Source organism: Canis lupus, chromosome 4, assembly GCF_048164855.1.
Source record: "Canis lupus baileyi chromosome 4, mCanLup2.hap1, whole genome shotgun sequence".
Classification (NCBI taxonomy): domain Eukaryota; kingdom Metazoa; phylum Chordata; class Mammalia; order Carnivora; family Canidae; genus Canis; species Canis lupus.
In genome coordinates this window covers 45,083,383-45,107,234 of record NC_132841.1, presented here as the reverse complement: position 1 = coordinate 45,107,234, position 23,852 = coordinate 45,083,383, and the positions used below count along the sequence as shown (strand labels likewise).

At 39.9% G+C, this 23,852-nt stretch overlaps 1 protein-coding gene across 3 annotated transcripts in view; it reads left to right on the top strand.

Moving 5' to 3' along the window:
• TENM2 (teneurin transmembrane protein 2) overlaps positions 1 to 23,852 on the top strand; it is a 1,505,907-nt gene that overhangs the window by 574,514 nt on the left and 907,541 nt on the right. For all 3 annotated transcript variants that reach the window (XM_072824231.1, XM_072824230.1, XM_072824229.1), the window contains one exon: positions 6,279 to 6,578. In XM_072824231.1, the coding sequence (XP_072680332.1) occupies positions 6,353 to 6,578 (226 nt within the window). In that variant the 5' untranslated portion in view covers positions 6,279 to 6,352. The remainder of the gene's footprint in view (positions 1 to 6,278; positions 6,579 to 23,852) is intronic.

The following is a 23,852-nucleotide window of genomic DNA, read 5'->3' as shown; positions in this document are numbered from 1 at the left end:
GATTTGCATTTTTCTGATGATGAGTGATGCTGAGCATCTTTTCATGTGTCTGTTGACTATCTACATGTCTTTTTTTTTTTAAGATTTTATTTATTCACGAGAGACACACATAGAGAGAGAGAGAGAGAGGCAGAGATACAGGCAGAGGGAGAAGCAGGCTCCATGCAGGGAGCCCGACATGGGACTTGATCCTGGGTCTCCAGGATTAGGCCCTGGGCTGAAGGCGGCACTAAACCACTGAGCCACCTGGGCTGCCCCTACATGTCTTTTTTGGAGAAATGTCTGTTCATGTCTTCTGCTTATTTTTAATTGGATTGATTTTTTGGTGCCGAGTTGTATCAATTATTTATATATTTTAGATACTAACCCTTTGTCTGATATGTCAGTTGCAAGTATCTTCTTTTATTCAGTAGGTTGTGTTTTAATTTTGTTGGTTATTTCCTTTGCTGTGTGGAAGCTTTTTATTTTGTTGCAGACCCAATAGTTTATTTTTGCTTTTGTTTCCCTTGCTTCAGGAATTGCATCTAAAAAGATGTTGTTGGATCTGATGTCAGAGAAATTGCTGCCTGTGCTCTCTTCTAGGATTTTTGTGGTTTCAGGTCTCACATTTAGATCCTTAATCCACTTTGAGTTTATTTTTGAGTATGGCATAAGAAAGTGGTCCAGTTTCATTCTTTTGCATGTAGCTATCCACTTTTTCCAGCACTATTTTTATTTTATTTTATTTATTTTTATTTTTTTAATTTTTTTTTTAAATTTATTTATGATAGGCACACAGTGAGAGAGAGAGAGGCAGAGACACAGGCAGAGGGAGAAGCAGGCTCCATGCACCGGGAGCCCGATGTGGGATTCGATCCCGGGTCTCCAGGATCGCGCCCTGGGCCGAAGGCAGGCGCCAAACCGCTGCGCCACCCAGGGATCCCTCTAGCACTATTTTTAAAGAGACTGTCTTTTTCCCTTGCATATTCTTGCCTCCTTTGTCAAAAACTAATTGACCATAAATTGTAGGTTTATTTCTGGGCTTTCTTTTCTGTTTTATTGATCTATGTGTCTTTTTTTTTCTTTAAAGAAACTTTTTTTTTTTTTAAGAGACAGAGTGCAATAGGGGTAGGAGGGGCTGAGGTGCAGAGGAAGAGGAGAGAGAGAATCTTAAGCAGGCTCTACGCCCAATGTGGAGTCCAATATGGAAACTTGACTGATTTCATGACCTTGAGATCATGACCTGAGCCAAAATCAAGAATTGAAAGCTTAACCAACTGGGGCACCCAGGTGCTTCTCTGTGTCTATTTTTGAGCCAGTACCATACTGATAAATTATCTTAGATGCTATGTTTTCTCCTTCATTCTAGAAGAGTATTTTTATTGGCTATAAGATTCTGGATTGAAACTTCTTTTTTTTTTCAGCATTTAAAAAACATTGTGGTATTTTTTTCTCACTTTCATAGTTTTTGATGAGAAATCCATTTTCATTTGAATTGCTTTCCTGTGTAGGTAAGATGTTATTTTTTTCTTTCACCGCTTTCACTTTTCTTTGTCTTAACTTTTCAGAATTTTGACTATATGTCTTGGTATGGATGCATTTGAATTCATCCTGTTTGGTGTTTATTCAGCTTTTTAAACATGTGGCTTTATGTCTTTTGCAAATTTGGATGGATTCAGCTGCTATTTCAATACTTTCTCAGCCCTCTCTCTTTCTCCTTTCCTTCTGGGACTCTGACATAAACATTAGGTCTTTTGTTATCATTCTACAGGTCCCTGAGGCTCTTTGCATTTTTTTTCCCTAGGCTATTTTTTAATCTATTGTATAGTTTGAGTAATTTTCATGGTCCAATTTTCAAGCTTTCATATTCTTTATCCCTCCATTCTGTTCTTGAGCCCATCTATTAAGTTTTTCATTTTGGTTATTTCATTTTTCATTTCTAAAAACTTCCATCAGAGTTTTCTTTATATCTTTTATTCATTTGCAAGACTTCTTATCTTTTTAATGAATCTCTAGTTTTTCATTTGTTTTAAGCGTGTCCATAATTGCTCATTGAAGAGTTTTATGATGGCTATTTTAAAGTCTGTGTCAAATAATTCTAACACCTTGTCATCTCAGTATTGGCATCTATTGGTTGCTTTTTTTCCCCTTCAGTTTGAGGTCTTCCTAGTTTTCAATATGACAGGTTGGTTTTTTGTTGTTGTTGTTGAAATCTAGACATTTTGGGTATTATGTTATGAGATTCTACGTCTTACTTAAGTTTTCTATTTTAATTGGTTTCCTCTGACATTGCTGTGTCAGAAGAGAAATCCCACCTCATTACTGCTAGATTGAAACAAAAGTCCTGGTTTCCCACTCAGTCTCTGCCAATACCCCAGGGCAGGGAACTCCTTATTAGAAGCTGATAAGTGGGGAGGAGGCAGGGGATTTCTGGCTCCCCACTAGGACTCCACTGATACTTCCCTTGGTGTTTGGGGAGCAGTGCCTCATAACCCCTCATTTCTCCCACCGATACCAATATCTAGTGACACCAACAACTACCAACAAGAGGCAGAAGGACCAACACGAGGAAGAATGACAATTCCTTACTAGGCCTCCTCCTATACCACTCCAGCAGAGGAAAGTGGCATCTTGTTAGTACTCAGTAGGAGTTGAAGGCCAAGCTTCCTATAAGGAGAGGATAGCCTCATTATATTCTGGAAGGGATGAAAATCCTAGCTCTCTTCTTAGCCTTTCTGAAACCACTCTTTGAGATTGAGAGGCCTTGTCACCTCAGCAGCATGGAAATGTAGGTTCCCCACTTGGCTTTTGGTGATGAAGGTGAGACTGGGACTACAGTATTTTCCTTGTTGTTTGGCTAGAGGGAAGTGGTTACTGACTAAACATTTTCATTCTTATTATACTGCTTCTTTGTTAGTCCTCTGACTAGAGAAAGCCTGCTTTTTGTTGGAGCTTTTGTTGTTTGTGCCTATTGATGTTTTTGTGTTGCCAGTGTCTTTAGCTCCAAGTCTGGGATATATAGGGCAAAAAGAAATCTCAGGAACTTGCCACAGAATTGTTCCTTGGGTTGTAAAGGCCCTAGCTAGTCTGCCTTTTCTTTCCACCCTTCATATTTTTTTTTTCTTATATTTGTTTTATATATAATATCTGGGTGTTTTAGTTGTACCTAGTGGGAGGAATATGTGAAGTACATTTAATACATCTTTCTGGAAGTGGACATTTCTAGACTGCCCAAATTTTCACAATAAACTGGAGATCCAGATTGTAACATAAATTCTTCTATTTTGTCTTTTTGAATCTTGAAAACTAATTTTTAAATAACAGGCAGGCTAAATGCAGAATGTCTTTCAGCCAACAATCTGTACTTTGCTCAGTTCCTTAAAAAATTAGCGTTCTCTAATATTTGTCCTCTTTTGTTTCTTCATTATACATAAACTTCTGTCATTTGTCCAGAGATGACATTGCTGACAAATTTATTATCAAAGGAATACCCAAGAAAGAGGAATTTAACAGGAAAAGATTGCTGGACAACCAAATTAAATGTCAAAATGGCCATTCACTATAGCTCTTGCACTTTATGAATAGATAATATACCTTTAGGCCCCCATTTAGAACATGATTTTTTAGCAGTATATGAAATAAAATCAGATGCCCACACACAGAAAGTCAGTCTGCTTTTTAAAGCATGATACAAATTGGAGGAGATAGGATTTCATGAGTCAGGAACACTAAAAACATTAAAAAGTAAAAACTTAAGGTGAAGCAGGAGAGGTAAAAATTATAAAATTCACTCAAAACACCAATTTCTCAAAGAAACACTGTAGTTCTTCAGTGTGGGTGCACAGTCTTATGTACCTTTAATAGGGGCTGAAAGTCTTTATCTGTGTGTAGTTCAAGTATTGATATTTATAATTAGAACTTTGAATTCTAGGGATTTATATTATTGTTGCCACTTTCTGTCTTATGCAAGTCTATACTTGCCTAAGAAAAAAATTTATTCGGAGGAGAAAACCTATTTCTTTTAGAGTCCCTACCATGTATTAGACAACATATTAGGAGCTTTACCACAGTAGCTGTTTTAATTTTTGCCAAAACTTTATGTAGTAGATTCTGTTATTTTCTGTATTTGCTGGTTGAGAAATTAAATTTGAAAGTCCAGGACTAATTTTGTAAAAGCTCTGGCCACTCAGTGGCCATTGGTAAGGTTAGCATCCAATCTAAGACTTCAATGGACATACTCTTAACCAGCCTCTAATATGAATTCCAAAATGTTGAGATCACATGTTGTAAACTAGGGAAGGTGATTTTTGGCATTTAGAAATTGCGTCAATGTTAATATACTTGGATCAGCTACACAGCAGCAAAAACTTCCATGCCAACATTGCCTATTTCTGTCCTTCAAGCAGGTCCTGAGGTCTTGACTAGTAACTCTCCAAAATGCTTCTCAGACTCCAGTCAGGAAATGTATGCTCCAGGAAACTAAAGATTAGCTCTTTTCTGAGTGATGGTGGCAGCAACACCACTGTGTTTGATGTTCACAACAGGCATACCTTCTTTTTAATTGCCAATTTTCAAATAAAATTGCCCATGATTACAAGCTGCATTTGATAAAATATACAGGTAATGTAAATCAGGAGGGTTCCTGAGATCCAAAAGGGACTCTGAGTATAAAAAGACAAGGAAAGGATAACTTGGATTCTGCTGTCTTAAGACGGATGCCATGCCCATCGCTGTGCATATAGGCTAGTTCTTTGGTATAAATAGACATCCCATGACAATGTGGTAAATAGCCAAAGAAGAGTAGAGGGGTTCAAAGCTACAGATCTGCCCACCAAATATTTTTTGACATATTGAGGAGGCAGGGAGCAACAGTAGTCTGGAGAAAAATCATTACACTGTCTCTGGGTTGCATTTCCCATTTTAATTAAGTTTCATATTTTCCCATTCTGTCCAGGCCCTGGCCCTATGGCCCATGCTATTTTGCATGGCCAATGAAATCACTAAGAGCCCATCATTTGAAACTTGGAGGCATCTAAGCAATTTTGTTGTATTTGCTAGGCAGAAAGCTAGTGTTTTCTTTCTTTCTTTTTTTTTTTTTCTTTTCCTTTCTTTTCTTTGGGTGGGGGATACCCATTCCGTTTTTTTTTGTTGTTGTTGTTTTAAATCAATTTGCCAACAAATAGTATAACACCCAGTGCTCATCCCATCGAGTGCCCTCCTTAGTGCCTATCACCCAGTTGCCCATCCCCCTGCCCTCTACTCATATGTGGATTATAAGAAATAGTGAAAGGGACTATAAGAGAAAGAAGGGAAACTGAGTGGGAAAAAAATTAGAGAGGAACACAAACCATAAGAGACTCCTAACTCTGGGAGACAAACAAAGGGTTGCAGAAGGCTAGTGTTTTCTGAGTGATGTTTGTGGTGTACAGTTTCGGACTCAGGATGTCAAGTGACAGACCTAGGAGCTCTCTGGTCACCAGTTCATATGTTAAAGAGGTTCCTTCCCATCAGTTTACCTACTGCATTCAGTACTCTTCCTCATTTTTCTTTTCAGCAGTGGATATCCCAGCAATGAAGGGATGGGCAGGCTTAGATTGATGATCAGGTGGTTGTGCCAGTGAGACCTCTTGTGAGGAAGATCTCCTGTTGGTAGGTGATTAAGGGAGGGAGTCACCAGGCCTGTTCAAGACACCACCGATCTGTAAAGGAAAGAAAACTGATTGGGAGTTTGCTAAAGGTTCATTAAAGAAATTGGAGGAGGATTCTTTGCATGTCGAGAATAGCTTATGTTACTATTCTCCAGACACAGCTAGGCAATTGTATATTAGTCAGATGTGACTTAGTACCATTACAAAGCTTCAGTAGCATATATGTATGCCTCCGTACACCTTTCTTTTATTTTTGATTATTTAATTTGATATTTGTTGACCCCAACTTCTCTACAGCAAAAAGAGAATGCAATTAAAGATAGGCGAAATCAGTTTTGCTTTGAACCGCTTCATAGTAAAATCTTACATTAGTGACAGACTTATGTCATCCGTATACATACAGGAAAATCAAAAGATGGGTTAGTTTACTATTTTTTTTAAATCTATTAACTGGACAAAGAATTAATTTACTGTATCCAGTTGTTCTGTCTTGGCTGCCTGTTTAAGTATACATTAAGCATTTGCAAAAGAGATTGTGTGCCACTGACCAAATTTCCTTTTTATGTTTTTATCTGAGTCAGAGCACGAGTCAGACCAGAAGGCAGCATTTCTTATAATCACCGTCTTGTTCTCTTCCTTTGATGTTTTTAGGTGGCAGAGTGACAAGTGCCGAAACTCAGGCCTCACCTTTCTGACATCGTCAGCTTTCTGCCAGACCCGGAATAATGGATGTAAAGGACAGGCGACACCGCTCTCTGACCAGGGGGCGGTGTGGCAAGGAGTGCCGCTACACCAGTTCCTCCCTGGACAGTGAAGACTGCCGCGTGCCCACGCAGAAGTCCTACAGCTCCAGCGAGACTCTGAAGGCCTATGACCACGACAGCAGAATGCACTATGGAAACCGAGTCACAGACCTCGTTCACCGGGAGTCAGATGAGTTTCCCAGACAAGGTAGGTAGAGCTGACCCCGCTGACTTGCTCCGAGCTGCCTTACATTCTTGACTTGCACTGTTGCGCGTCGATCACTGAGGTTGGTAAAAACTGGAAGCAAAGCCTGTCGGTATCATCCCCACTTTAGAGTCTAGTTTCAGAAAACAATCCTTTTATTGACCTGTAGCAGAAGCCTGTGGGAATTACAGAAGTGCCTCTTTTGTCCCAGACACTGAATTCCTTGACAATTTGGTGGTTGCTTTGGAGCCCCACAATGGTAGGTTTTGATAGATGTAAGGTACAGCAAACCTTTTGGCGTTGTAAGGGGTATTTCTGAGACCATTATGAATCCCTGTCCTGAGGAACACAAAATTATCTGTGGCTTTTAAACTGTTTTTCTTGAATCCCACATACAAGCCTGCAAGAGCTGGAATTTCTACTGTTTTACACATCGAGCTTCTCAGTTAGATTCTCTTTGAACAAATGGCATATTGATTAAAACCTATTTGAACCTCCCCTATCCTGTGCAATATATAATTTTTTTCCTTCTCAGATGTGGTGTTAATTTTGAGTTATGCATTGGTCCTTTTGTGTTTCAGAGCATAGGTGAGCTGATGTATGTTATTACCCAATTCCACAGATATAATTCTCCCTGCCACTTTCACCAAAAGTTATTTTTCTCTCAGTATTTTGATTTCTTTGGGGTGGAGAGTATTTTTCTCAAGCACTAACAGTTGGCACTCTCTTCATATCCAATATCCATGAGGAGGTTTGTTATCACTTGTCAAGGGTTGCTGTAAATGTATGGACATATAGGCTAAAGCAAAAACAGTGCTGAAAGGCAGTATGGTGAGGTTGACTCACCAGCTCCATGTCCTGTGCTTCATGTACCAGCCTTGCCATGTGTGATTTACATTAACAGCTTAGCAAAATTACAAGTGAATGAACAAAAATACAGTGACTGCATCGGGAATGGTCACTCTGCCACTGCCAAGTTCCAGGCCCTGCCTGCTAGGTTATTGCATCATTTGTTCATAACATTGATCCTTGATTTCTTGTTTCATGTTCCTGTCAGTGAATATTTCAACTAATTTAATTCCTCGTGAGATGCTTTAGCTTGTGTCTTGGTCCTTTCCTGCTGCTATATAACAAAATATCTTAAACTGGTGGCTTATAAATGATAGACATTTATTTCGTAGAGTTTTGGAGGCTGAGAAGTCCAAGATAAATGTACTAGCCAGTTAGTGTCCTGGTTCATTGACAGCTGTCTTTCCCTGTGTCCTCACATAGCTGAGGAAGGAGGGAGTGTTCTCTGGGTCTTCTTTTATAGTTAAATCCATTCATGATGAGTCTACTGTCATGACTCAATCATCTCCCCAAAGCACCACCTCCAAATACCATTGGGGATTAGGCTTCAATATAAATGTTTTTTGGGGGTGTGGGGTTATCACATTCAATTAATAGGAGCTTAGAATTCCATTCCTGTTGGGAAACCACACATATGTATTCTCTCTCTCTCTCTCTCTAGTTTGTTCTTAAAAAAAACAAAAAAACAAAAAAACAAACATGTTTTCACATGCCCCCAGTTAGCCTAGCTCCAGTTTTTAGATTTCAGAGAATATTTAAGTAAATCAGCAGAAAAATAGTTAAAATTCTATTTCCACTGCAACCATAGACCCTTGCAGGATACAATTTATATTTAATCTACACTCTCATTTTCTGAGTTATCATCATGTAAATAAAACACACTTCAAACAAGGGGAGGGGTTGCTTGAAAATTGCTCTGTATCAGATGTCTTTGATCTGTGAGTAACTTCAACAAATGTTTTACTTCACCAAGTTCTCTCCTGACCCCTAAGTGCATGAATGGGAATTGGAAAAAAATATGAAGAATCACAGCTTAATTAATTAAGGGACTGTTTAAATTTTCAATGTACAATATTAGGACACTTGTTATTTCCAGGAGTATCACTAATACAAGACTCAAATATTTTGAAAGGTGATGCACGTTCAGTATTGTTGAAAGCCTTTCAGTTTCTGCTATATTTTTGGTTTTATTTACGGTGTTGCTGCACACATTTTTGTTTCTTATGATTCTGTGCTGAAATGTAGACCTTTCTGCCTAAGTCTCATTAAAGGTGCAGCCCGGTTTCTGGATCACTGTGCACTGAGCTATAGATCCCAGATTATTGTTGAATTGTGGATTGTCCTGTCACCTTTTCCCTTATTAATATTTACATAAAATGAAACCCAATGCTGGGGATTTTATGTTCAAATACACCTTTATTCTTCCTGTTTAATCTTGTTCCTCTCCATTGATAATAATGGAAGTTGCTTGGCCATATCAAACTCATCGCTCTGCAATTAACAATTCACACATGCCGTGTGTTGTTACTGAGCCCATATTTGTTTGTGTAATGTGTTTGCATGAATTAAAAACTGCAGGCCAAAAGTAGAAATGAAAAGGCATTGGAAAGTATTTGCATATGCAAGTGCAGTTCCTTCTGAAGACATCTATGAATTTATGCATGAAAATGTAGTCAGAGTCTGAGTGGATCTACTTTGATGGGTTCTAAAATTGAACTCAGGAAGTAAATAAGCACATATTTAAGGAGAGGAAGAACAGGAGATACAATCTGGCAAGCATCATAGTCAATGTGAGACTTAGCCACTACAGAGAGGGTTAAAATAAATTTTACTCTCAGGAATAACAATAATTTTTAAATGTCACGCATTTCCCATTTTATTTTCTTATTCATGAAATCAAAGAGCAGGATCATCTCAGAACTTATTAGCCTAGAGGTACATTAGCAAGGATCATAGCGGGATCATCTCCTGTGGTATTCTTATTTAAAACCCAAGACACTGATCATAAAACAAACATGCTTCTCACATTCAAGCAAGTTTGGCAAACACAGTTGGATGACTCTCCAGATGCTCAGAGTGGAAAAGTATTGCCAACTACTAAAAGTGATGTGGGGCCAGGGTCAGACCTGTCTGGTTCCCTTGCAAAGTATCTTTAGGTATCAAATGTGAGAACCTGCCAGGTCCCAGCAGGAGAGGTAGGCTCGGTGTTCCCGTGAGGAGCTAATGGAAGTTCCCATCAAATTATACCTTCTTTGCTTGCTTTTAACACAGGATCAGCCTCTGCTCCTAAGAAGAGACAATGCAAATTACCTGTCTGGCCTCTATTATGCTGGATCCTCCTGGTGTGAAGGGAGAAGATTGCTGACCTTAGGTCTGTGGCCATTGGAGTAATTAGTAATTAGTAAATGACTAATTCTGCCCTGAATAGCATCCTAGTGGTCTGAGAGTTAAGGCACCTGACAAAAGTGACCAGGGGTCTGATCCCTGGTCACACCCGGCCTCACTCTAACCTGTGAAATAGATGCCACTTTGAATAATGAAGGTCAGCCAAGTGCCCAGGCAGATTGTATGAGCTTGTTTGTTGGAACCCTGAAGTTCGGGTGTAGAGCAGCGTGATGCACAAGACATTCCCCCATGGCTTGGGAGCCTCAAGTTAGACTTGAACTCTGCTTCTGCATATTTATGTGAGGTCTACATTCTGTGCTTCACTGGGATCAGTACACCATTTTCAGATGTATCAAACAGGAATGACAAGAATGACCAAAGAGGAATGGCTAACATTCATTGAGCACTTTCTATATATCAGGCGTCAGTCTGAGCATTTTGTTTATATTAACTCAGGGAAACATTCACGACAGTGCTGTGAGATGGGTTCTGTTATTATCTTCTTTTTGCTAGATAAGGAAACTGAGGCACAGAGAGGTTAAAGAAATCATTCCAAAGGTCACAAATGTAGGAATTGGTAAAGAGAGATTTTAAATCCAGGAGGTTGGATTCAAGAGGTGGGCCTTGAACTTGAAGTACTGTGTTGGATCACCTCCCAAGTAAATAAACAAAAACAAGCCATTAAAGCCTAAGTCAAAGGCTATGAAGTTTAATTTGTGAGTCTTTTTAAGTATCAACAGCTTTAAACATTCCTTACCGTAGGAACTACAGTTGCTATCTTGAATGTACAATGTGTACTACTGCCAGCACCATGGATCTCTTTTCCTCTGCTCACGCATTCGCCTCCATTCCACAACTGTCCTAGACTCCCTGCAGGCCTCTCTGCCTAAAGTAGCTCTCCTCCAACCACCACTGTAGGAAAAAGTTCCTGCTGTCAGAACGTGCGCCAGGCTGTCAGCACTGATTCTTTGCCCTCCCCGGTAGTCATCACCTTTTCGCACAACCTCTCAACCTGGAACACTAGCCAAGAAAGGTGTTGCTATCTAAATGATATTGCTCAGGTAAGCAGAACTGACTGGTTTCTGTGCTAGGCAAGGCCCAGTGGGCCAGAGAGTTCAGCCAGGCTTCTCATGCCTCAAAAAGCCCTTCTTTCCAGTTAGTACTGCAGGTCTCCTGAGAGAGGGCCAAGATTGAATTCTTTCTCTGCACCTCAGGCTGTCTCTTTGGGTCAAGGTTGAAGAAAGAATTGGGGGAAGATTGGATTTTTGAAAATATGCTTGCATTGGTTCTCTCAATCAGTTCTAGCACAGAAATATCTTTCACCAGCCCTTTGATGCACTTAAAAAAATACATAAAGACATACACACATACACATTTTAGGCTAGGTGTGATTTTGGTATTTCATAAGCCAGTTTTCACTCTTGTGATCTTTAAACTAATTGGGGCAGTGTTTTACTCTGTCTAACCTGGTGTAGCATACATTTAACCTGTGTTAATATGCTAGGGACTCATGAAGAACTGCTAATAAGCTAACGTGTTAACTGTAGTCATTCAATCAGTGTGTATAAGAATTGTTGAAATACTGTGGAAATCTGTGAGCATTTCTGCCTATACCAGTGTCTTAAAACAGTTCTTTCACCACTGTACCCAAAGCAACAGTTAGAAAGATTCTGTTGTGAAAACTCCAGCCCTTTACCCACGAAGAACATTTTTAAGTTTTAGTGAAGTTCGAAAGTTTGTCAGGTCAGCATTCATTGTCTTCTTGCTGGCTAACTGGAATTCTTCTTGCTTCATATGAGAGGCATATAGGAGAGCAGTTTAGAATGCAGACCCAAAGTTAAACTGCCTGTACCCCAGTACTGATGTATTCCATTAGTGAGAGCTTGATCAAATCCTAGAACATAGACCCACTATATCTCATTTTTTTCCCTCTGCAAAAGTTCCCACACTATCGTTACTGGGGTCATTTTTTTATGATTATGCATTTATCATTGTATGCATGCTATCTTTCTTTTAATAAGTCATGAATAAATGCTAGTGGTTATCAGATTGTCATTTTAATTAGGTTACCAATAGAAGTGGTCATCATCTGCTTTCTACCTCTCTTACTATTGTGTGCAAGAGAAATATTTTTTCCTTGCCCTCGTCTCTTATGACTTGCAAAAATTTCTGACATCTTCAAATCCAGAATTTTTCTTCCAGTTGTTGGTAAAGTGTGCTTGACTTCCTATGCTCCATACCTTTTGGTACCAAAGATGAACATAACTCACACATTATTTCCCTATTTTTAGAAAAGAAGGAAGGATACCATCTAACAACTGTCAGCTGATGCCAACAGACTGTAACAGAGTTGCTAGTCAAACAACTTTACAAGGAAAAAAAGAAAAAAAGATTAGAAAAAATGCTCTAAGGTAGTGTCATTGGATACAAACATTTTTAAAGGTGTGCATTCTATGGCATATAAATAAATGTGAATATTAGGGCTGGGTTTAATTAAGGGAAGATTTTGTCCTTATAAACTCTAGAGAAAATCCATTCTCATCACTCTATGGATAATAATTTGGAGTCCTTGTCACTTAGTGATTCAGTCTTCTTTGGATTTTCTTTGTTGTATTATTCAATGCCCTTCTGGTATTAAACCTATGTTGTTTAAAATAAAATCTCTGTGTCTGCCCAATTATTACCCTTTAAGTAATTGCCTAATGTCAATTTGACTTCCTACTTTGCATCTAACTTTCTCTGAATTGTATTTCTTTTTTTGTTCTTTTTTTCTGTGGTACTTCTCCATTTTCACCCTTAGCCCTCTGCTCTTCTTTTCCATGGCACTCTCATAACAGTCCAGTTCCTATAACTTCAACATTCACTGTACCTACTTTTCAAGACTTTTTCAGTTACAAATGAAAGTGAGATAATATTCCAACTGAAATGAACTTATACAAAAGGTGTGATGCTTTGTCTTCCATCACTGGAGAATAACAATGCATCTGGGTTTATACATACCATCTCTCATTCTCTGTACTTGGCTTTATTCTTTGGAGAGACTGTTTGAAGATGTCTGTTGATAATCCTACTCTCATATTCTCTGCCCTCCATAACATTGTTGGAAAGGGTCAGATCCAGATAGGCCTGGCAGGGGGTACACACTGATGCCTCCATCACTTTGACTTTACTTGGCCATGCCTTTGACTTAGGCCTACTCTGTGCTTGGAGATGACTTATGGTGAGTGCCTCCTAAACTGGATGGAATGAATTCCTTACCAGAAAGAAAGGTTATGGTATCATAAGTGGAGAAGGAATACTACTGGCTTCATAAAAGGGGCTCCCAACTCTGCTGATACTCAAGTCTAACATGAATGGTCTTTCCAAGCTCCATTTCTACTTTTCTAACTGCTCCTGGAGTATGTCTTCTTTAATAGTCCAGTAGAAAACTTGTCATTTCCTCAAAATCTGTTTCCATTTTTTATTTCCTAGCTTTGGGGAACTGGTATCACAACTCTTACATTTTGGTCTTCCAAGAAAACTCTGTCTTTTTTTAATATTGTGTTCACCAAATCATGACAGTTGTATTTTCTTAATTTATCTTTTGTCCAAATTTCTTATTCCATGGGAAACTTCTAACATTTCAAGACTGGACAACTATTTCACCATTTAAATTGCCTCCTTCCCTTAGTCCTTCCCCTGGCTTTTTTTTTTTTTTTTTTGTATCATCAATGGTATTGAATTTCTGAAACACTGCCCTATTTTTGCCCCTTCACTCAAATTAATTCAAATATGTTTTGGAGCACCCATGAAGCAACTCTAAGTTATGGGGTATAGCAATGAATAAGGCAAATACAGTCTGTAACCACATGTAGTTGGTGATCCTAAAAAGGAAAGATCTAATAGATATATAATTAGGTATATCTGATAAACACCAAAAAGAGAAAATACCCTGTGGTTCTGGAGAGGAATCTACCCCAGAATTGTGCATTAGGAATGCCAGATATTATGACATCCTTTCATACACTTGAAGGATGAGGAGTTGGGGGATTAGATGGGCAACAAGAAGTTTTCAGGCAAAAGATACCTTATGTGCAAAGGTCCAGAGATAACAAAGCTTGGTTGTTCCAAGAATCTACAAGAAGTTCAAGTTCGCTGAATGTGGAGTGGGGACAAATGAGCTAGAGTGGTAGGGTGAAAGTGGGTCATGATGTCCTTTGGGGAGATAACGCTACCTTCAGTTTATGGAATATATTACAGGGAGACAAGATGCTCAGTGAGGAAGATTAGGAGAGCATGTTCCATCCAGGCAAGGGAGTTTGGTAGTCTGACCTGGGATGATGAAGATGTTTTGAAAAATGTTGTTGAGCCACAGAGATCATTGACTTTTTAGGACACTGTGGAAGTGGAGGCAGACATTGTTCTGGGAATCTTGCGCATTGACTGCTTTGTCCTTTTGTAAAGAGTATTTTACCTTTCTGATGTTGAGTTTACTTAAAGAGATAGGAAAGGTCAATACTTGTATATAAGCCCTTAAATGGAAGTGCATAGATTGTTAGTTCAAGTTCTCCTGGAATGGTGACATACTGCTGAGTATTAGTAGCGTTGTTCCAAGAGTTTGGATTTTTTTTTCCCTCAATATTGTTAGGTTCCTGACTATATAAAGAGTAGCATCAGCAACAGAGCACCTCATATGGATTCAGAGCAAGAAAAATACAGAAAAAAGATTTCATCACTCCTTTCCTGTGTGACCACAGTACCTTGTTCATTCTCTATCATTGGCTTAATAAAGCAAAGACCAAGTATGTGTGTGTATGTATGGGGAGGGTGGGTATGTTTGTGTGCAAGTGAGTCTGTATTGTATTCCTGCCAATAGGTAACTTATCTAGCAAAGCTAAGGATGTTTAGAATATCAAGTCAAGGGATCCCTGGGTGGCTCAGAGGTTTAGTGCCTGCCTTCTGACACTCACATACTCCAGGGCCCTGGAGTCCCAGGTAGATCCCACGTCAGGCTCCCTGCATAGAGCCTGCTTCTTCCTCTGTCTGTGTCTCTGCCTCTCTCTCTCTCTCTCTCTCTCTCTCTGTGTCTCTCATGAATAAATAAATAAAATCTTAAAAAAAAAAGAAAAGAATATCAGGTCAATACTTTGTGGCAACTGATAGGAAAAACAAGGTAAGGAAGAGAAGAAGATTCAAGGACTGAAGTTTCTGGTTATGGAAACTGTCTAAATGTTAGTGCCAGTCACTTGGGTTTGGAACAGAGGATGAGCTGGTTTGTAAGTAAAGATAGTATGTGTAACAGTGGACCCTTTGAGTTGGAGGTGCCCTTAGGCCATGCACATGTAGATATCTAATAGGCAGTTGAAAATACAACTCTGAAATACTGCTGAGAGATTTGAGCTAGATAGAGATTTAGGAGTTGACAGCTAATAATTTCATGGGACTCAGTGTGATTATCCAGGAAAAATGTACAAGGAAAAGAAATAAGAAGCTCAGATGGGAACACAGGTAATCAATGGACAGGAAAAAGAAGAAATTCTTGTAAAGAGAGTTGGGAAAACAACAACAGCAAGAACTTCCATTGTAGGCTCTACTCAGTCCAAACTTGACTTTGTATTCCAGGCATAAATAAATAAAACAGGACTAGCTTTATTTCCCACTCCCCTACTCAGGGGTGGCCTCCTTTTTATCCCTTAAATCAGAGGTCACAAAGTTAATGCACACAGGCATACTTAGCCCCTAGATATGCTTAGTTCGGCTTACAGATTGCTTTAGAAATTTTGAATGGAGTGCCTGTAGCCAGTCCATTCACATTCCAGTTTGCCACAGGCCACATCTCTTGTTTTTTGTCTTCTACCAGTCATCTCTTCAGTCATTGACTTTATATACCCAGCCCCTGAAGGCCATAGCAATAGCAAAAAGAGTATGTACCTTCCTCTGCCCATTTCTTCTTTGTAGAATACATATCTGCCTATTCCAAATCCCTCCTTCCCACAAGGCTTAATGTACAAACCACCTCTTTGGTGAAACCTCCGCCTTCTGAACTCTGATGGCCCTTTATGAGTTGTTATTGTTACTATTATCCTCAGTATGAGTGACTCAGCAGACAGCTCATGTGGATTCTGACTCTTGTGAACAGGGAGATAAACAAAATTCTTTGCAGTTTTGTGCTGTGACTCACGGTTGCACCTCCAAGAGAATTTATTCTGTTTAGTGGCTTGTTTCCTGTTCCAAGAAGACGAATGTAAAGCATGGCTCAGAAAAGGAACTTAGAACATGTGGGCTGTGTGTCTGTCCAGCATGATGATATCAAATCCCACCTCGTGAAATGCCAGCCTGCAAGAGTTTTCTGCAGCACACTTTGACACTCACATACTGCAGTGCAATAACATTTGCTTTTTGCGAGTATTGGTGGTTCCCTTTTGGCTTTTCCACCCTGGTGCCACGGATTGTGGTTGTGCCTCTGTAGGGACCTACTGTGTCATATGTGTAGGAGGCCTTGGGTGCAATGTGATCTGTGACAGGATAGAATTCCAACTGGGAGCTTTGGAGAAGCTGCTGTGAGAGCTGGAGTAATTGCCAATGTCGGGCTCACCATGCCTTACGCTGTGCATCCAGGAGGGACGCTGCCCCACCCACTGATGAATCATCCTACTGATATTATCAAAGGAGACATTACATTTTCAGCGTCGTGTTTTAGGTTTATAATTTAATTTTCAGGTCTGGCAATTCCAGAAGCATCCCTAGGGATGCAGGAAGAGGAGGGGGCTGGTGTGTACCCGAAATGAATTCATGTTCATTTCTTGAGCACCTTAATTGGCATGCATATCTCACAAGCCCTCTCTCTCTGCTGCAGCCAAACTCCCTTGCACCAAGTTACTCAATATTCCTTCTGCACTGACTGCTTTCCTTTCCACTCAACCTCAAGTCAGATCTACTTTCGTAATAAATCTCTGCTGGGAGCGATCAGAACAAATACTGAGTGTGCGCAAAGATATTAAAAATAAGTGCAACACAGACTTATTTAATAAGGTCCAACAGTCTCTTATATAATATCTGGAATATTTTCCCAAAGTTACCATGAGCATTATGTTTGCTGCATTTTCTCCGAGATAGAAAGATCTTTTGGGGAATTAAAACAAAAACAAAAACAAAAACAAAAACAACACATTAAAAAAAAAAAGAAAGAAAGAAAAAGAAAAAGACACAGAGAAAATCGGATGAGTTCTGTTATATTCTCGGCTGAACCTGTTATTCTCCTTCCTTTTCAGGTCTTTTTCTTTGGCCAGAGCCACAAAATGTGAAGCTTCTCTTTGTTCACCCTGATTTATGAATAGTAGGCATTGGGCAGTTGCTGTCCCAGTGGGATGCATTTTATTTTAAAAATAGTTTGAAGCACTTCCTTTTAAATCCCCCCACATCTGCTGCCACCTTGACTGTATAATACATGCTTCTCAGTTCGTCCTTGTACAGGTAAAGTCCCCTTCGCGTATGGGAATTAAAACACTGAATTTACCTGTAGCACTTTGAACAAAAATGTTGAATTTATTTAGGGAGGAATATCAGTGGGTTAAATATGTTTCTATGGATATGTTTGCTGGAACATTGACAGAAGGGAAAATATTACTTTCATGTCAAAAAAAAAAGAAGAAAAGAAAGAAAGAAAGAAAGAAAGAAAGAAAGAAAGAAAGAAAGAAAGGAAAGGAAAGAGAAAAGAAAAGAGAAAAGAAAGAATGAATCCAGGCATCTGCAGGGTGACTATCCAGAGCCCAAAAAAATTCCTCCCAGAATGACTGCAAATTTGGGTGACACTGTCAATTTTGCCTTGGGTTCAAATTCTTGCTAGTTCACAGTGACAATTTAGCTAATGCTCACATTCTGACCCCCTTTTGTATGTGTAGCAAAAGCCCTGCCTGGAGATGACCCACTTAACACTTTCTGCTTCACAAACCCAGAGACTGAACAGCCAGGTAGGCTACGGAAAGTGCTGAGTTGTCTGAGCTGAGCAGTGAGGGGACAGCGAATATGGCCACAGCCCCATGCCATTCTTGTCCCTTTACTCATTAGGCCACTCATTAGAGTTTTCTGGGAAGTTTTGAAAAGTCCCTGTGCCCCAAACCTGTTTAGGACTAATTAAGTCTGAATCACTGGAAGGTTAGACTAAGGCATCAATATTTTTATACATACATCTCAAAGGATTGAGTATAACTGGATGAACTCTGGAGAATATAACCATCTCTTTGGTAACAGCCTTTCAAACATACAGGACCTCATGCTTAGCATCATGACTTGGAATCTTCCTTTTCACTCAAAAGCCCATGATTCTAGTTTTAATAGACAATTCCTCATTCCTAGAGAGTTTTGCTTAATAAATACCATGTAGCTGGGAGCTCATTATTATAGTATTTCCAAACCAACACCTGTGTATCAGGTGTTACAGGGTTGTTTCTTGGTTGGAGGGTCCACTTCTTTGTTCTGAGTCAGAAGAAGCAAGTAGACTGATTCTTTAAGCACTCCTGCTTCTTATCTTGCATTCTGCTAGACATTAAAAGTGAGGATTTAATTTGAGCATCTGGCTTGGAATACAACACGTAATCAATTAATTATATCCATTGATCTAACATTCAACATCAAAGCAATAATGATGAATTGAAACCTACTGTTGGAAGGAATACAATCAAATTATATTCATTTTGAAAGATGAAGCCAGTGAGGAAAGATAGTGTTAATAGTAAGTCCCTGCTTGGTTTTCACTGTGAATATTTATTAAGTCTAGGAATAGTTCAAGACAGGGCGAAAAGTCCAATATTCATAGGAGAAGGCAGGTAAGATCAAGGAATGAAACAAGCTGGGTTTTCAACTATGTGTCATGGTGGAGACTGTCCCAGGTTGGATTATGCATGTCTAGGCAGTGCCTCACATCTCTGATGATTTGGAGCCTGTAGAGTATTCAAGTCTAGTGTGTTCTATATCTCACAACTTATCAAGAAAATGAGAAATCTGGATTTTTTTTAAATAAAATCCTCAGGTTTTAAATGTTGCTGTAATGTACTCTTGGAGCTATTTAAGTAAGCTCTGCACAACATGCTGGCCTGTTTTCCTGCCCTGGAATTTTTAGACACTAAGGTGGTAAATTCCCTTACGGATGAGGACAACCAAGTGTGAACAATCCCAGAATCAGCACTTGTGAGGCCACCTTGACCAGTGGGTTCAGAAGCCAGTAGATAGGAAGCTCATGACATATGTTCCTCTCCTTCATCCTGAGAAGCACAGCCTAAGGCTCCTTGGAAGGTCCCATCACCATCATCACGAGGCACCCCCAGCAGTGGCCAACTCTGTCACACATCCTTATTTTGGCTCTTCCTTCTGGCCTGTCTATTCACCCTGTCCCTTACTCCTGCTCCTCTGAATCACAAATAAAGTACTTATTCACAAGAATTCTTCTCAGCCTTTGCTTTCAGGGCAATGTGGGTTAAGACCTCTGGCAGCTGAATCATTTTGAGATACACTGTGTAGGCCAAAGGAAGACTGTCTATCTGGGAGATTTAGTTCCTTAAAGATGCCAGCATAGGACTTCATGGTTGGGAATTGATTGATTTAAAAAGAAGACACTGGGCTTGTGTTAAAGATATGGCTTGGTATTTACTAAATTTTAGAATGTTTAGGATTTACTTTTTGATTTTGTTTTACATAAGAAACACTATGATTTACGTTTGGTTGGTTGGTCTTAAAAATTAGTAAACTTTTAATTTTAAAATAGTTGTAGATTTATATAAAAATTGCAAAAATATAGTGTTCCCTGGTTGGTTGTCTTTGTTGTTGCTTTTACTACATGTACGATTTCTCACTATATGCCTGGGAAACCTGGTACTGCATTTTCCCCTCTGAAAGCCATCACGTCACATCTCCATGCAGAATAGCGAGCTGTAAATATACGCTGTAAGTTCCTGGAGGATGAAGACAGTGGCTCATTCATCTTTCCATCCCCCTTAGTACCAGCTAGAGTGCCATTCACAGAGACATTTAATAAATGTTTGTTGAACAGAGATTCTCATCATACATTAGAATTTGAAGGGATCACATCTGGTCCCAAAGCTCTCCCTCCATCCTCCTTAACCCCCTTCCCACCTCCCCATAGGGCATCTGTTTGCCCTGTGTTATTTCAGTTTGGCCACAGTACATTGGGAAGGAACATTGGAAGTCACAGTTTTTTACTCAAAGCTGACTCTGCCAGACCCCCTACTCTCTCTGCATGATCAAGTGATCTTTGTTGCCAAACAAAGCCAGAGCTGCCTCTTGGCCGCCCCCAGTACCATGCGAGCTTTCTAGGACATGCCTGTGCGCTGCATGTCGGAATGTATTTTTAGCCAAACCCTGAGTGAAAGCCAACATGCATTTTTGTTTCTTTTTTATATCCTCTAAGCACATATCTCACTTGCTTTCTGGGTGACTAACAAAAACAGTAATAATAACACATGCTGTAATTTCAGCCTCAGATTTCAGAGACCTTTATGAGGTCTTTTATTAACCCTTTTGAGGCAACTCAAATGGCTTGATCTCAAAACTATAAGACAGAGAATTAATATCGGTGGGAACAACTTACTTTTTGTTCAACGTCAGTTTACATCTCAGGAGAATGATTTGTCATAGAATGTTTAATTATGTAGCAGCTTAATATTGTAAGCTACCTGCTTTTGGTCTTTAATGGAATTAGAAGGATTCAGCATGCCCTGGCAGGGATTCAGCACATTTTATAAAGGGGCTGGGGCAGGGATCAAATGAATAGAAGGAATCTTCTTTCATAGAGTTGTTTGTTTGTTTGTTTGTTTCATGATCATACTTCTCATTACATACTTTTGAAGTGCCAGGCATTCTTCAGCAATCTTAACATTTATTAACTCAACATCACCCCCATTTTTAAAATGGAAAGACCAAAATATGGAGATCATGATAATCAGAAAACTAAGGGGACAGTGGGAACTCATTTGAGGATTTTCAGCCGGAGAGCAATAGTATAAAGCTGCTGACTTCTCAGCAGGAAACAAATCCTAAGGTAGAGTGTGAGCAGGAAGAGGTAAAAACAGGTAAAAGCCATCCAGGATCACTTTAAGGGGAAATAGGAACACCTGCCGCCTAGAGGCGGTTCAAGTGTGTCTGACAGAAATTTGTGGAGTCTCTGAGTTGTCTATACACCGAAGGCAGTAAGCTCCCTCCTTGTACTGAGTTTGCTATGAGTTACACATCTGAGCAGTGGATGTTTTGTGGAGCACAAAGAGAGCACATTTCCATCAGATCATGACCCTTATCCAGAACTCTTGCTTTGTGGATCGGAAGAGTGGGTGTAACCCTTTCTTGCTTTATTTTAAACCATGTATCCACCACTAGCTTCCACGTCTTGCTGCCTCTCTCAGAAGCCACAGTGAATATTGACTTCTTGGACCTCAGTCATCCTTGAAAGACAGTGATTCTTTGGCTTTTCAAAGGTGGTTTAATTCAGGTATGTCACAGTCCTTTCTTCTTTAGAGAGAATATATATATTTTTTTTTTTAAAGATCAAAAAACCCCCTGTCATACACAAACATATCCATCCTTGGTTGTACGGAATATCATAGCTTCTCATTCACAGATCGCTTTCACAGGTGGGTGCAGGAATGCCAGCTAAGCTAAGTGTTGAGGAAGCAAAGCAAACAGGTGGATAAGAGTGCATCTTGAAAATCATCCATTTATGGGAATTAGTTAGCCCCCAGGCCAATTATTCTGAGAACTCTGTCTTTTTTTTTTTATTTATTTAAAGATTTTATTTATTTATTCATGAGAGGCATAGAGAAAGAGAGGAAGAGACACAGGCAGAGGGAAAGCAGACTCCATGCTGGGAGCCCGACGTGGGACTCGATCCCGGGTCTCCAGGATCATGCCCTGGGCTGAAGGCGGCACTAAACCGCCGAGCCACCAGGGGCTGCCTGAACTCTGTCTTTTTGAAGCTTTTTATCACCTTCATCTATCTCTCTAGCACTGTAATAATCTCCTTCTCTTGTCTAACACAGGGATAAAGGGTTGTAACAGTAATGTTAATAGCTAAAGTTACTGAGGTTCCTATCTCAATATGTGTGCCTCATACCTGTGAGGTTCCTAAATAAAACTCATCACTATGCTTAAGGAAAACCAAGGTTTTGAGGGGTTACTTACCCTTCCCAAGGGCAGGCAACTTGTACATTAAGTGGTGGGAAGAAAATCAAACCTAAGCAATCTACCTTTAGTGCTGCTGTTTGTAGGCTCTGAGAGATGTTTGTTGATTGACTATATAACAACCATACTTCCCTCAACATATGCTGAAGGGAAGCAATCAAGTCCAAATATTGAGATGGTCTGAATAGACAGGCTGCTAGAAAGCAGAGTATCATTACAGCTATTAAGACAATGCAGAGGGTTATTTTGGTGTACAGATCTGAGCAGCCAGATGGAAATTGTAGTTCAACCTTAGTGTTGTCAGACAGCAGAGGCTGTGGGCAAAGGGGAAGGCATGGGTGAGTGATTTTTGACTGTTTATCTCGAATGTGTGTGGCCAGTGTCACTCCCATCTCTGATGGCTGTGATTTATTCTATTATACTGTCAGGATTAAAACACCTTAGCAGAAGAAAAATAAAGGGAGGGATACAAATGCTGTGTCACTCATGTGACAGATGCTATTTCTCTGGAAACCGTAGATGGCGAGGGTATGGTGACTCTCTCAAAAGTGCTGTGAACATAGAATATCAGAACCAGACAGACCCTCAGGGCCAATCTGTTTCAAACCACTCACTTGACAGATAAGGAAGCTGAGGCCAAGGTCACATAAGCTTCTAGGTTTAGAGCGGGATTCTAGTTCAGTATTCATCTAGCTCAACCACCTACTGACCAAGTTCATTGTTCCTTCCCCTAAATTCACAGAGTTGAGTTTACAGTGACTAAGGAATCTGTTGATATTTGACAAGAGTGAAGCAGGAGACCTGGGTGGGCAACTCTGTCCTTTGCCTCTCCAGTCCTCAAGCACGAATCATTTCAACACCAAAAGTGTGGTCTTTAGTTCTCCTCACTTTCGTTGTGCCTTTTCTTTTTCTTTTTCTTTTTTTAAACTATTTCCTTTCCTTTTCTCTGAACCCACAGGAGATAGTTCTTACCTCCCCATCCCTATGAAGTGACGGGCTGGACCATTCTCTGACTGCTGCAGTCTCCAGCTCCTTGATGTGTCCTCACCCATGTTTACCTCAAGTTGTTCTTCCCTGTGTCTCTCTCCTGCTGTGTCTTGTGTGACTAGATGGGGTGAATCAGAGCAAGTCAGAGTTCTAGCCTGCCGAGAAGGCCACCCCCTGCCTCCAGCTTCACTTGTTCCCTTGCACAGATTTTCAGCAACTCAGATTTTCCAGCAACTCAGCAATTCAGGACAGAGAGTCTGAAGTCAGGAGACATGGCTTCAAGCTTCTGCTGGACCATGGTGAACCATGGGACTCTGGGCAGGAGTCTCAGACAGGACTTCTGGGGCAAAGTGTATTCCTCTGTACAGTCAGTGTCCTAGGACCTACTCCAGAGTTTACATGACTCATTCAATCATCAAATATTTACCTATGGTTGGCTTTGTCTCTGGTTTTGTTTAGGAACTGGGAAAATATAGACATGGAAATGGAGCAGCCCATGCTCTAAGGAAACCCACGAGCTAATGTGAGGGCAATAAAGAGAGCCATATAATGCTAGTACCACACAGAAACTACCATGGCAAACAGAAGCACCGAGTATCACGGGAGCAGAAGAGGTTTCCCAGAGACCACTGTAGGTAGAGATTCTACGCTGTGAGTCAGGGTTGAGTTTGCTAAAGGTTTCCTAAGATCCATTTAGGCTTGTTCTAGTGTGAACTAGATTACTAAAATAGACAGAGAAAATAGCATCCCGATATTTAAATATATGATTACCCTTTCTTTATGAGTGCTTAGCTGGAAGTGTCTTAGGATGAATACTAAAGCGCCTATCTGTGAATGTACACCATATTGGAAACAGATTTACTGTCCCAAAGTGTAATGCTTACTCAGCCA